Raw genomic sequence first — 13,206 nt, forward strand, 5'->3', positions numbered from 1 at the left:
TCACTTTGTTGTAGCTGCTGGTCATGTGCAACTATGGGACTTACCAGTATCAATAAGCAGAAGTTTATTGTTTAAATGTCAATGTTCATGGCAGCATGGCAATGATAACAACAACGTTAAATAATTTGTTTCATACATTTCAAACTTAAGATTCTATCCATTTTCCACAGGAATGCTGGAAGTCTGGATATTTCCACCTGCACTCAATCAAAGAAGAACCTACTCTACAGCCAAGCAGTGTCTGAATTAATATCTCAGCGAAATAACACCATCGTCTACTTCAACCTAATCAAGTCATATCTTGGTAAGACGCTTGATTCTTGACATTAACCATGTCTTCTTTAAGTCTGAAGCAAGCAATTAATAATTTTGGCTGGTTGATAAGCTTAGTAGAAATGGTAGGTTCATTTCCTCTTAGTTTTAAGTTTGCCATTTCACTGCAGTACTAAGTTACTGCTGCATCGTTAGAGGTGTCATCTTTAAGGTGAGATGGTAAACTAATTCACAATCTGCCTGTCCATCCTTCCACAGTCCAAAGATGTGCCAGTTAGGTGGATCGGCCATGCTAAACTACCCATAGCGTCCAGGGGATGTGCAGGTTAGGTGGATTAACCATGGGAAATTCAGGGAAATGGGGATGGGGTAGGGGGATAGATGTGGATGTCGGGTGGGATGCTCTTCAGAGGGGTGTGAACTCGATGGAACTAATGGCCTGCTTCCACATTTTAGGGGCTTCTATGATTCTATGTAAAATGCACTGTGGCAAAGTTAGAGTAGAGGAGTCTTTGGGTATCTTGGTCAGCATTTATTCTTCAACCAAAGTTTGGGAGAAGATTTGTAGCTCGGGTGCTCGTTGTTGTGGTTCTGTTCGCCGAGCTGGGAATTTGTCTTGCAGACGTTTCGTCCCCTGTCTAGGTGACATCCTCAGTGCTTGGGAGTCTCCTGTAACAACCGGAAGCGGCAGAGACAAACCACTATAAATGCCGGAGGAAACAGCACAGAAGCGCTTCACAGGAGGCTCCCAAGCACTGAGGATGTCACCTAGACAGGGGACGAAACGTCTGCAAGACAAATTCCCAGCTCGGCGAACAGAACCACAACATTCTTCAACCAGTTATCACAATACTTTCTGTGAGACCTATCCTCGCAAAACCTTTACTGTTGTTAACTACATAAGAACAATGGCTGCACTTCAAAAATAAGTCATTGACTGTTAGAAAGCTTTAGAATATGCTGAGAATATCAAAGGTTCCATACAACTACAAGGTTACCTTTTGGCATATTGGATTAATGAAAGCACCTTATTTTAAAATATTAATAATTTTAAATCGCTAATATATAAGTTCACGAACACATTTAAAATAAATGAGCTAATGACTGTGTTAAAATTTTATAGACCATATTTTAGCAGTAATGGATTAATCACTGAGATAAGAATAACACAGGAAATCAAAGAACTATATGATGAGGAAGTGTGCTTACAAAATAAACCTATAATCGGTTAAAATATGTGATGTATCTTGTTTCTAAGATGATACAGAGTTGAAAGGTTTGAGGTCTGTTTTACCACCTATAGTCAGGTTTTTAAGTAAGGGGCATATTTCAGGCAAGTAAATACCTTGCCTGGTAGGGCAAGAGCAAGCCATGATAGTTTTAATTGCCGGGCCTTCTGGACGTAGGTTTGCTCGCTGAGTTGGAACGTTTGTTTGAAAATGAACCTCCCAGCTCAGCGAGCAAACCTACATCCACAACCTTAACCTGAACTACAGATCTTCTCAAAACTCGCTGCCAGGCCTTATTTAAATGTTGATGGTTTATTCCCATCATCTAAGTAAGTGGTGAGAGAATTGCACAGAAGGGATGAGGTTGGTGGAGGTACTACGTGATAGAGAGAGGGCATGATTTCCAATGTGGGATCAAAAGAAGCAATCCTGTTCCCCTTGCCCCTCCAGAGGGAATTTGAATAATTTGTTTGCAGGATCTCTTCATTTTGTGAACATGTTTCAGCCTGGTCACAAAGCCACAGTGACTTTCCAACTCAACCCAGAGATAATGTCCTATCTGAGTCATTTTCACATTGTAGAACACTGCTTAGAATTGATGCAGGAAGATTCTGCCAAATAATGACAGACATCTAATCTCTTCCAGAAGCAGTGGTGTTAAAACTGAAAATTTCTTTATTTTCACTGTTCGTGTGCAAGCAGAGAGAATTATATTTCTTCAATATTGAGCTACATAACCTGCTGTTATGCTGTTATTCAAGCATCCAATTATAAATTAACACCAGCAATCAAAATCTCCCTGATACCCTCAGGTCTGGTTGGTACACTTAACTGGTGAAGTTTTAAAATTTTTATTTTCAGGTGAATATGACCTAAAAGTGACATGCAAAGCAAGGAAACAGAATTGTGCAGTTTGAGAGATATTGGGATAGAATTTAAGTTTGAAAAATAATCAATAAATAGCTTGGGCACAATAGTGTAGAGTTTTCAAGCAATGTTAATGCAGGGAGAAATCTACTTAAATGGGTTATAATCAGTATTTGATTTATGAAATTCAGGCTTTTAACAGGACATGAATATTTACATCAGGTTGTTCTGCAATATCTCTAAGCAGTGTTGCATTTTAACAGCAGAAAATGTCCAGATGATGAAAATGCCCATATTTTCTTATTGTGAAAATAATTCACAAATAATGGGTCATGCTAAGTACTGAGAGAAAATTGCACAACATTCCATCTTTAAGCAATAGGTATTAATGCGGAATTCTAAATAGGTACAAAAAAAAGTAAAGAATGTTACTGCTCTTTGATAAATGAATGTGTCTGTTTTCTTAAGATGGTGCCAGAGCATCTGATCTGGAGTTTCTTGCCAATAATGATGTCAACATGGACGTTGCCACCTTCATAAAGCTGAATCCTGAAGAAGTAGCAGTATGTACAGTAATCATTTAAGAATGGCTATGGTTTCTACATTAGCAATCTATTTTATACTTTTTGATTCTAATCATGCTCAGTTGTATGAAGCAAATACTTGTTATACGGTTTTCAACATCCATTCACTCAATTATAAGAAATATAAGTGCTCACTGGCTTCTGCCCAGCACCTTACTACAATTTCTTCTGAGCGCAGCTAGTCAAGTGCTCTTGTAAAAATTAAGCAGTCTATTGAAACCCTTGCAATAAGTCCCACCCCTATTGTGGGCCAGAATTGATAGTTGTGACTAGCAATTTTTGGAACTGCTTGTTCGACAAGCATTAGTTTCCCACAAAATGCTGGAACTGGATTGCATCAGTGATTGCTCAAACATAGAACAGTAAAGCACAGTGACCAGGGCCTTTGGCCCACCAAGGCTGTGAGCCATGGTTCTGCATTTGGCACAACAGAGATTGATCTGGTTATATTATAAATTCAACTAGGTCTTACCTCACAGATTAGACCTTTAGTTATCTGTGAAATCCAGTTACTATGTCACCTTTTATTTACATGTGCATAGTACATAACTTTGACCCAGCTAGCTCAGAGCTGCCTCCTAGAGTGAACAGAACACCTGACACTGTTGTTTATATCTGTCAGCCAGAGCTCCCTGATTGGACCAGGTTAGCAGCCCCAATCAGGGGACTCTCGTTCTATGAGATCCACCTGACTGACCTTGTTCCAACCACTGCAGTCTGGACAAAATAAACTTTTGGAAGTGGGTCCTCATTCAAATGTTGAATATTTATTCTAGCTTCATATTGGATGGTAGCAGTCAGAAGAATACAGTTTTGAAGGGGTTAAATTAAATTTAAAAGTTTGGAAAAATAAAATAAAACTGAGCTAAAATCAGAGAGTGAGAGAGGAAAAATGGGAGGAGCAAGAAGACAGGATGATTATTTAATGTTATATGTGAAATATCACAGCTGGATGAAATAATCGAAGAATGATAAAACAGGTCAGGCAGTTAATGTTTCCGGTTTAGGTGACCTTTCATCATGGTGGTTCTGATAAAAGGTCATTTTGACCTAAAGCAATATCTGTGGGCAAAGTTTTCCCCTCACTGGAGATAGCGAGAAGGAGAATAATTGGGCACATTGGTCCTGAAGAGAAACTCATCCCTTCCCCACCACCTCTGGCTTGAGCAAGAAGGCCCAAGAGTGACCTTCCCAAATTTCCAGCAAATTAAAACCCCCTGAAGTGGTCAATTAATGGCCAGTTAATAGCCTCAATTCATAATCTATGCAATCAGCTGCCTCTCCATTCAGTCAGAAATGGGCCTACTTTACATGCTGAGAGATCAGAATGGCTTGTCTGCTGGGTTTGAGGGGGTGAGTGATGGGGATGTCTGCAGTTGTCTCAATCTAGACATTGAAAGCCAACCCCATGCCTCTGCTTCTGATTCCCCTTTCCCCTGACTCCAATCCTGCAACAAAAAGATTTTAAATTTACCTTTCTGGTTCCGAGCCACCTCCAGACTCTGATACAAGCCAGCAACAACGGTAGCTTCTGGTGTCCTGACACTAGTGCCAAAGTGTCTGAATGGGTGAGAAACTGACCCGTTGGCTGGCAATCAGCTATGAGTGGCCTGATGGGCAAAGTGACAGGTCAAGTTACCTCACAGGTAAGGGGTAGCATGTTAATCACCAGCTAACATGCTTTCCGCCACACTTAGAGACATGAAAAGGGAAAATTCGGGCCTCCATTTCCACAGATGGTGAATGACATGTTGAATATTTCCCTGACCTTTCATTTTTATTTCATCTTTAAAGTGTCTGCAGTCCTGAACGTGTGATCTGTTAGTTCTAGATAGTCAGAACAAAACGTATAAACCTGCCACTTTGGTCTGACATAACAGTTCACGTGCCTCCATGCTAGTTTGGTCTGACATCACCTAGCAGTTCACAAGCCTCCAATGTGATCAAAATCTTTCCACCACTGTTTTTTTCAGGTTTTAAATTCATTTAATTATGTAACAATTGAAGCTGTTGGAATACTTTTATTCAAATAATTTCAAAAGACTTTTATTCAAATAATTTCAAAAGACGTAGTTCATTGACAGTTTAGTTTTTATGCTGGCAATGTTTTTCCCTCGCAGGTGGGTCTAAGATATCCCTTCAGTGGTCAGTTTATTATATATGTGTTGGTCAGTGTTTTATTCTGCTAATATCCTTTCTATTATTAGAAACTTTCTGCAGAGCAATTGAAAGGCTTGCTTGGGGTTAACCTCCCAGCTCTTCAAACTGAAGCCAATGAAACTGTGGTGTTAGCCTGGGTGAACTCACATTTGGAATCTGAAGTGAGGCGTGTTGGCTTGACAGGAGGAATTCCAGATCCTTCGTCAGGTATGTGCCTTGATAAGTTCAGAAATCCGTAGACAAACAGTATTTAATGTTGTACTCCTCTGTTCATGACATAATACAGTGTAACATAAATATGTGTACAGTCAACCTTTTCAATATAATTTCTCAGATATAAAATTTCTGCGTGTTTTGGTTCTATTTCTATCTATATATCAATAATTCCAGATGCAATGACAACCACCATTGGGGTTTCTTTAATGATAGTTTTACTTTTTTTTCAGATCCTCAATTTAACTTCATGGTAAGATATATTTAATAGTGTTTACATTAATGCAGCTGTGTGTCAGAAAGTTTATGAAAAGAAAGGTCTCATTAGCCATTCCTGATATGGTTCTCCCAACACCTTTGTAGAGTTTACATTGAACCTTGTTTCAAAAGAGCATGGATTGTGGATAGGTAACCAAAGCCTGAGTTTTGCAATCCATGCTTCTGCCCAGCCAACCTCTGTGCTGGAATACAAATTCACTAAACCCATCTTTTTATTCTTTTGATTGCTTTGCCAAAACTGTTCCACTGGGAGAAAATCCAGGTGCATCTGTGCCTGTTCTGTGCCATTGCAGATTTTGTCCTTTTAGTTTCCATCTACCTTTTCATGGGCTTGCTTTTTTGATGAGCGACAATAGTTGGCACCACAAGAAAGGAGAATGCTTTTTGACAGCCGCTGATATGAAATCAAACTGCAGCGATTCAATCTGTGGTGTTGGAGTTCTGCAGTTTTGTGCTGTGCAAATTATCTGACCTTAAAGCCCATGCAATGGAGTATATGTTTTTCCATTATTGTTCATTCACTATCAACATGCGAATATGAGCCAATGTAGGAATATGTAACCCATTGTAATTAACTAATTATGATTATTCAACATGTATAAAGCTTGTTGCTATTATACATTATTGACGAAATAACAGAAAACCTTAACCATTAACACTGACGCAGCTATTTTTGTTCAGTTGCTTTAGATTCACTGTATAGCTTCTTATTGTATATTTTAATGTATTGCATGGTATATGTGTGTATGTATATATGATATTTTCATGTGGTAATCCTACATTATGCAATTGAATTCATATTTAAATGTATGTATTGTTTCCAAGGATATATGTAGCTCATTTTTAGCATTGTGAAACTAAAATTAAATATTAACTTTTATGCTTTCTTTTTGCTAGTGTGGCAATACTACATTTAATGGTAAGTGCATTTTATTTAAAACTCATTGTTCAATTTTCTTCAAACACCTCCAGTATTTTAATATCTTTTCTTTTACATTTCAATCAGAAACAGATGTATGTGCAGCAGTAAACAGGTAAGTGTTTGAGGAGAATCAATATCTACGTTGCTTCAATCAAAGTTATTGACTTGTTCTGTGAAACTTGATTCCTGTGTTCCTTTAGAAATCTATTTATAAAATCCAGCCCACAGTTAGAAGTCGTTCATATTGTTACCCAAATTTTGCCCCCTCTCAATTTTCCTTTTCTGTGCACTCTGTTTATTACATTGAGCAGCACATTTGGGATTGTTCAATGGCTGTCAATGCAGCCATCTTAGAAGCCCGCTGATTATTCTGATTATTCCACCGTGTGGTATTTTCCTGCTGACTGCAAGTTCATCCATTTGCACAGTTTGGCAGAGACATTGGTCATGGACTCTCAGTGCTGAGCTATCCTAGATTACAGATATCTACAGTTCAGCATCTGTTCTAAGTGGCTGTTCTTCAAGTATGAGTCCAAGCATGGAATGATGGAAGTACCATCGTCTATAGAGAAAGTTCCAGTTTTGCCCAATCCTGCCCTTAACTAACTTATGTAATACTGTGCCTATCGTTGTAATACCAGTGGAGAATAGTAAGCAGCAGGGGTTCTGTGAACACTGTTCCTTCTCTAGTGTTGAAGCCAGCACTATCATCAAGTGGGCTTAGAGTCATAGAGTCATTCAACACGGAAACAGATCCTTCAGTCCAACTAGTCAATGCTGGCCATAATCCCAAACTAAACTAGTCCCACCTGCCTGCGCTTGGCCCATATCCCTTCAAACCTTCCCTATTCAACAAACCTCTCCAAATGTCTTTTAAATGGTGTAACTGTACCTACATTGATCCCTTTCCCTGGCAGTTCATTCCACACCCAAACCACTCTATATGTAAAAGAGTTGTCCCTCATGTCCTTTTTCAATGTTTTTCCTCTCACCTTAACATAATACAGGTTCCTGATGCTCTAAAAGCTAGTACTTCGAAATAAACCTGTTGGACTATAACCCGGTGTTGTGTGATTTTTAACTTTGTCCACCCCAGTCCAACTCTGGCTCCTCAACATCATATATCTCACTCTTGGATAGGCACATTGAAGATAATACAATGAAGGGCATGTAGGTTAGTTTGATCTTAGAGTAGGATAAAAGGTTGCACAACATCGAGGGCCAAAGGGCCTGTACTGTGCTGTACAGGTCTACATTTTTAAAAAATTGATTTAATGCAATATATCTTCAAATAACAATTTTTCTTTCCCTCTCACCAACAGTTCAGCTGTGAACAGTTTTCTGATGTCTGTTAACAGTTCCAAACTATGTAATTTCAACATTGCAGAATATTCATGTGCTCAGGTGAGCTTTAAAATAAGCCACACTTTTATATTAGAATGACAGTCTGTTGCTAGAAATGTTCCTCCTTCTGAGAAATGTGGTACCAATTCAGTGAACTTACTTGCATTACAAAACAAAATACTGCACTGAATCCAATATGTCACACATTTTGACAACGCCAAAAGGAGCAAAGAGGGATCTTAGAGCTAGGGTCTTAGTGTAAAATGTTGTCTTCTGAGATATTCTGTCAGTTTAGCAACAATGTACACCCAAGGCAGTTTTGAATTAAAGTAAAACTGTTATCAGGGCAGCCACAAACTTTAAATTATATGTTTGGAAAATCATGAGTTTTACCAGTAGTTTTCTTTGTGATTTAATTTGGACAAATATTTAGCCTCATCATCTACGGTGTATTGTTAACCGCTGATATCTAGATTTTATGTTCTTTATTGAATTTGTTTCTATTTTTTCCAATATACTGTTGTACCATTCAAGTATAAGAAAACAATTAAGAGATTTCTAAAGTCACGAATGCCTTCAATATATGAAGTCTGGAAAGAACTGGCTGTTTAGTAAATAATGGGAGTTTATCAATTTATGATTAACAATTGTTTTACATAAAATATGCACTCAATGACAAAGATTGGAATACTTCACCACATCGTAATTCAGGCAGGAATTATTACATGATTTGAGAAGATAAGCAAATATTTAATTCAAAGGATTATATAGAATTCCAATGGAAGGGCAGAACACTATGGTTTGTTACTTTGCCCGCAAGGCATTTCAGATCTAATTGGAGTTCCAAGACCTGAAAATTGTGTGAATCTTTGATTCAGAGTTTAGTGGAGATTGTAAAGTTCTTGTAGCTGCTTGTGATTTCACTCAAATATGATACCTTCACATGAAATCGGCTGTAATATTGAATGGGTAACAAGTAGAAACATTGAATTTATACAGCACCTTGTAATGTTGCTCCGAAAGATGCCAAGAAACTTTTCAGATAAATTATTCGATTAATGAATTAAGGATTTGAAATCCCAGACAATAAAACTACCAATGTGCTGTTCTCTGCTAGTTTAGTTTTTGTTTTTCAACACCCTGTACTAAAGGCAGGTTACCGCAATTTACGATCTTTACATCCATTTAAATATATTGAGGTGTATTGCGCTAATCTTTTTTTAATGGATTCCTTTGCAGAGTAATCTACTACTGGCAGGTCTAACCAGTGATCACTTGACCTCTATATTCAAATGCTTTACTACCACAAAGGCTTTGGAAAATCGAGATGAAAAAGCATTGGGTGTATTCATTCAGAAGCTGGACAAAACTACCCTGAACGAGGCACTAGACAAATTCAACAACATGGTAAATGATAGTTTTTCATCAAATGTTTAATTATGTGCAAACAAGCCAACAAACTTATTTTCATACAATGATAGTGAAGTTTGCATTTGTAAAGTCTATAACTGTATATTCTAGAAAAAGAGGTGTATTTTTCTAAGTGCAGTGACGGTGGAAAAGGGCAGCCACAATTTTGTCAAGAAGATCCCATAATCATTGAGTTTTGGTTCTGTTGGTTAAAGTAGGAACATTGGCCAAGACACTGAAATCATTAAATGTTCTTGGTGTGGCATTGATCAAAATAAAATACAGAAATTTCTAGGCCTGGTATATGCAGACAGTGTTCCATCTCAGCATAGCCAAAGGGCTCGTTAACACAATTTAATTTGCCAAACTTTAACAAATCATTTATGTATAATAATTAGAAAAGTTTAGGGAAAGATCCCTGTGATTAATAGATTTCTAAATGTAAATGAGATGTATGAAATAAATAGCTACCTAAAACAAAGAGGGACCATATCAGCTTATATAGCTGAACATTCAGTCACTAGGGAAGTCAGGATCTGGTATATACAGGATTTAAAAATCACCATTCAAAAAATCATCTGTGGATTACCAAACTGGTCCCTTCCAGTTGTTATGGATCAGGGAGGTGGCAAGCAACATTTCCACATGGATATTTTGGCAAAGCTGAAGAGACTGGTACACATTACTGCAGAGTTGTTAACATCGTTTTGAGACAAAGGGTACTTTGTTTCTTTTCGTGATGTCTAAAATTTTGAGGCTTGTACCTGTACCACAATGTGCATAATATCTCAGTTTCCCCATGCCACCCTCCATTTAACCCCTTTATGCTTCATAAGCAGTTCCTTGGGATTGAGGATGATTTGCTTCCATTCTGGTTCAGTGAGATCTAGGACCACTGGAGACTCTGCCACATGGTAGTGATTGAAGGGTTAGATAGATGGATTGCTTGGGTTGCAGATGGGAGCTGCCTTTAAGTTGCTGCCCATTTGAGGAGCTGATGGCACTCTCTGGTCAGGTAGCAGCAGGTTCCAAAATGGCTGCTATCTGCCTTTGCTTTTGATGCCAGGTAGGTAGTTACCAGTTTGGAGAGATCTTACTTCCTGCCCTATTAGAGTGGTTACATTATAAAACAGCATTGCAAAATTTGAGGCGTCAGGTCAGGATACATAATTCATCCAGGCATCGGATTCCTGATCCCGCTTTGAAAATACCCCACATGAACTTTAACTACAAAGTCATGGGTTTGAATATCCTGGGTACTGAATGCTATTCCTTGTCCTTCGAAGCATATCTGACGGCCTAACAGGAGTTTTCTATTTTTATTCCATAAGTTTAATAATTGCACAACTGAAAATTTAGATGGCAGAGTTTGAATTAACTTTATAATTGTGGAATTCCAATTCTAGATACCTATAGATGCACTCCTGTAAGCAGTAAGCACACTTTCCAAACATTGATTTTATTTTTTCTGAGCATTTATAATTAGTTTATTTTTAATTTCCTAAACACCCACACTTACATCAGACTGCATGATGGAGTCTTTAGTGAAAATCAGTAATAGGTCACCACGTGTACTATATATCGTCTGTATTTCCATGCTGTCCATTGTAGTGTGTTAAATGCCATTTCAGTAAGCAACAAGTTGCATTGTGACTTTTCATTCTGAAAGTATTAGCTGTCTTAGTGGTTCATTTTCTGCATTAAAATAACATTTCAGTAACTTGTAGCCAAATTATCAGGTAGAGGTGCAAAGAAATTATTTTGTTAATTGCATTAATCTGAGTGATTATATAATTTGTATTTCTTTTAATTCTGAAATGAAGAGAAATTTCATTTGCCTGCAATAGATTCTCTTTACTCTTTGAGTTTAAACACATCACGGTTTGTTACAGACCTTCAACCCATCACCAATTCCATTGATGACAAAGATCACATTCATGAACGTCCTGTGGGAGATTGTGAAGACCAATGGAAGCTTAACTGATGTAGATTTCTTGACAAAATGGTTCCAGGAGAGATTCAGGCCTTTTCTTGCTGGTATTCCCAAGTCGGTGCTGAGCTGCCTTCTGATCAGGAACACAACATGTGAAGGTTACCAAGCTGTGTAAGTGTATTGCTCTTTCTCACAGTATTAAACAGCTGATTGTAGTTACTCATAAACAGGGCTCACAACATTCCGCAGTGTAATTATCTTTGCTCTCGGAAGCCAATAAGATATTGTTGGAATGTATGTTGAGATAGTGGAAACAGCACTTCAGTTGACATGGTTGTGTTCTAAGTTTGAGTATGAGTGAATGAGAAATGCAATACTCATCTAATCTGATACACTGTGTAATATGCTTGAATAATATACAAAAATGGGCAGAAAACTGTAACCCAAGTGGATTGTTTCCCATTGAACCTCAACCTGGCGTACATTACTGACTTCAGAACGAAAGATAGATGAAGTATGGAAAAGAAATCATTTTAAATATTTTTTCTCCCAACGTGGTTACATTGGGGAGGGATGTTGAAGTCTGCCTCAGATAAGTGCAAATTTGACAGCATTGGACTTCTTTTAAGTGCCACTGGAGCAATGTAGATGGCAAAGGGCACGGAACTGTGGCTCAACAATAGAGGAGTATGCAAAATGAGTTGACTTCAATGCTAAGTCAGTCAGCAGGTCAGATCTTATGGTGGATTATTCCGCTCCTCCTAGAACCACATAAAGGGAATATTTATTTGCCTCTACCTTTAAACAAAATTATGTTGCTGCTTTAAGGGTTGCCAGTTAGGCCACTCAAAGCAAAAATTGACAGAGTGCTTGGTACAGTCTCTACATCTTTGAGTCTGAAGTTTGTATTTGAGCCCTAGCAACAGGCATGGGATTCTTAATTTCATGCAGCTTTTTGCTGGTCACAAGTGGGCAAACTGGTCAGTTATTTATAGACTAACCTGAAGATTGCATTAAGTAAGCTTTAGACATTAATAATGTACAATGCTTACATTAGTAACAGGGGTGTATAGATCAGACCTGATTATTGAGCATGTCAATCAGATGAATGCTAACTAAAGATCTGGCCTCCTAATAAATGACACCATAAATGCTTTTTTCCATACTAGCATGAAAGGACTCAATAATGAATTCAACGAGATGCCACAGGAAACAAGAGATACCGTGCTAAATATGTGGATCCTCATCTACCTTAACACTACAGGTAAATAAGTTAAGGCCCTTGCAAAATGGGAGAAAACTGGATTTACAACCAATTCGATTCTTCTGTAATATTGTTGTAAAATTGTGTGTTTCACAGATCTGGCAAGTTATATGCATCTTGTAAAACATAATTAATGACAAATAAGTTTTTCTTATTTTTCAAAGAGACCATTTCCTTGGTGTCTCCCTTTTATTGGCTCCAGTTTGTTCTTATTTATGGAAATGTTTGGCTGGACTATCAGATCTGACCTCATATAGAACTCTCACATACAAAAATTTAATAAACTACAGTTAAGAAAGTTCATTGGAGATTTCTCACTCATCTTTAACCAGCAACAAATAATCTTTCTTTGCCACAGCTTTATCTTCAATTTAATTGTGTCTGTCCAAATATAGTCGGTGCACTCAGAAATGTTGTTCATCAGTATGAAACATACAGCTTCTTCCTTCTTGTATCCCCACTCTAATAAGACTAATACTCATCTCACTTACATCCATTCATTCTTTCCCAGGATTGCTTGTTTTTCTACTTTCTTGGGTACGTAATTCTCAAGCTTGGCATCATCGAATCATAACTCCTTAATATATAAAGTTAAAAATCACCCAACCACCTGATGAAGGAGCAGCGCTCTGAAAGCTAGTGCTTCCAATTAAAACAGTTTGATTATAACCAAGTGTTATGTGATTTTTAACTTTGTACACCCAGTCCAAAACCGGCGTCTACAAATC

The 13,206-nt window shown here is 37.8% G+C and overlaps 1 protein-coding gene across 1 annotated transcript in view; it reads left to right on the plus strand.

Annotated features, from left to right (window-relative positions):
- The window catches only part of LOC140464383 (uncharacterized), a 486,266-nt gene that overhangs the window by 416,288 nt on the left and 56,772 nt on the right, over positions 1 to 13,206 (plus strand). The window contains exons 281-290 of the mRNA XM_072559375.1: positions 171 to 304; positions 2,838 to 2,932; positions 5,161 to 5,320; positions 5,560 to 5,579; positions 6,503 to 6,524; positions 6,612 to 6,639; positions 7,850 to 7,931; positions 9,111 to 9,278; positions 11,174 to 11,385; positions 12,384 to 12,478. Of these exons, the coding sequence (XP_072415476.1) occupies positions 171 to 304; positions 2,838 to 2,932; positions 5,161 to 5,320; positions 5,560 to 5,579; positions 6,503 to 6,524; positions 6,612 to 6,639; positions 7,850 to 7,931; positions 9,111 to 9,278; positions 11,174 to 11,385; positions 12,384 to 12,478 (1,016 nt within the window). The remainder of the gene's footprint in view (positions 1 to 170; positions 305 to 2,837; positions 2,933 to 5,160; positions 5,321 to 5,559; positions 5,580 to 6,502; positions 6,525 to 6,611; positions 6,640 to 7,849; positions 7,932 to 9,110; positions 9,279 to 11,173; positions 11,386 to 12,383; positions 12,479 to 13,206) is intronic.

Source organism: Chiloscyllium punctatum, chromosome 40 (genome assembly GCF_047496795.1).
Source record: "Chiloscyllium punctatum isolate Juve2018m chromosome 40, sChiPun1.3, whole genome shotgun sequence".
NCBI classification, from domain to species: Eukaryota; Metazoa; Chordata; class Chondrichthyes; order Orectolobiformes; family Hemiscylliidae; genus Chiloscyllium; species Chiloscyllium punctatum.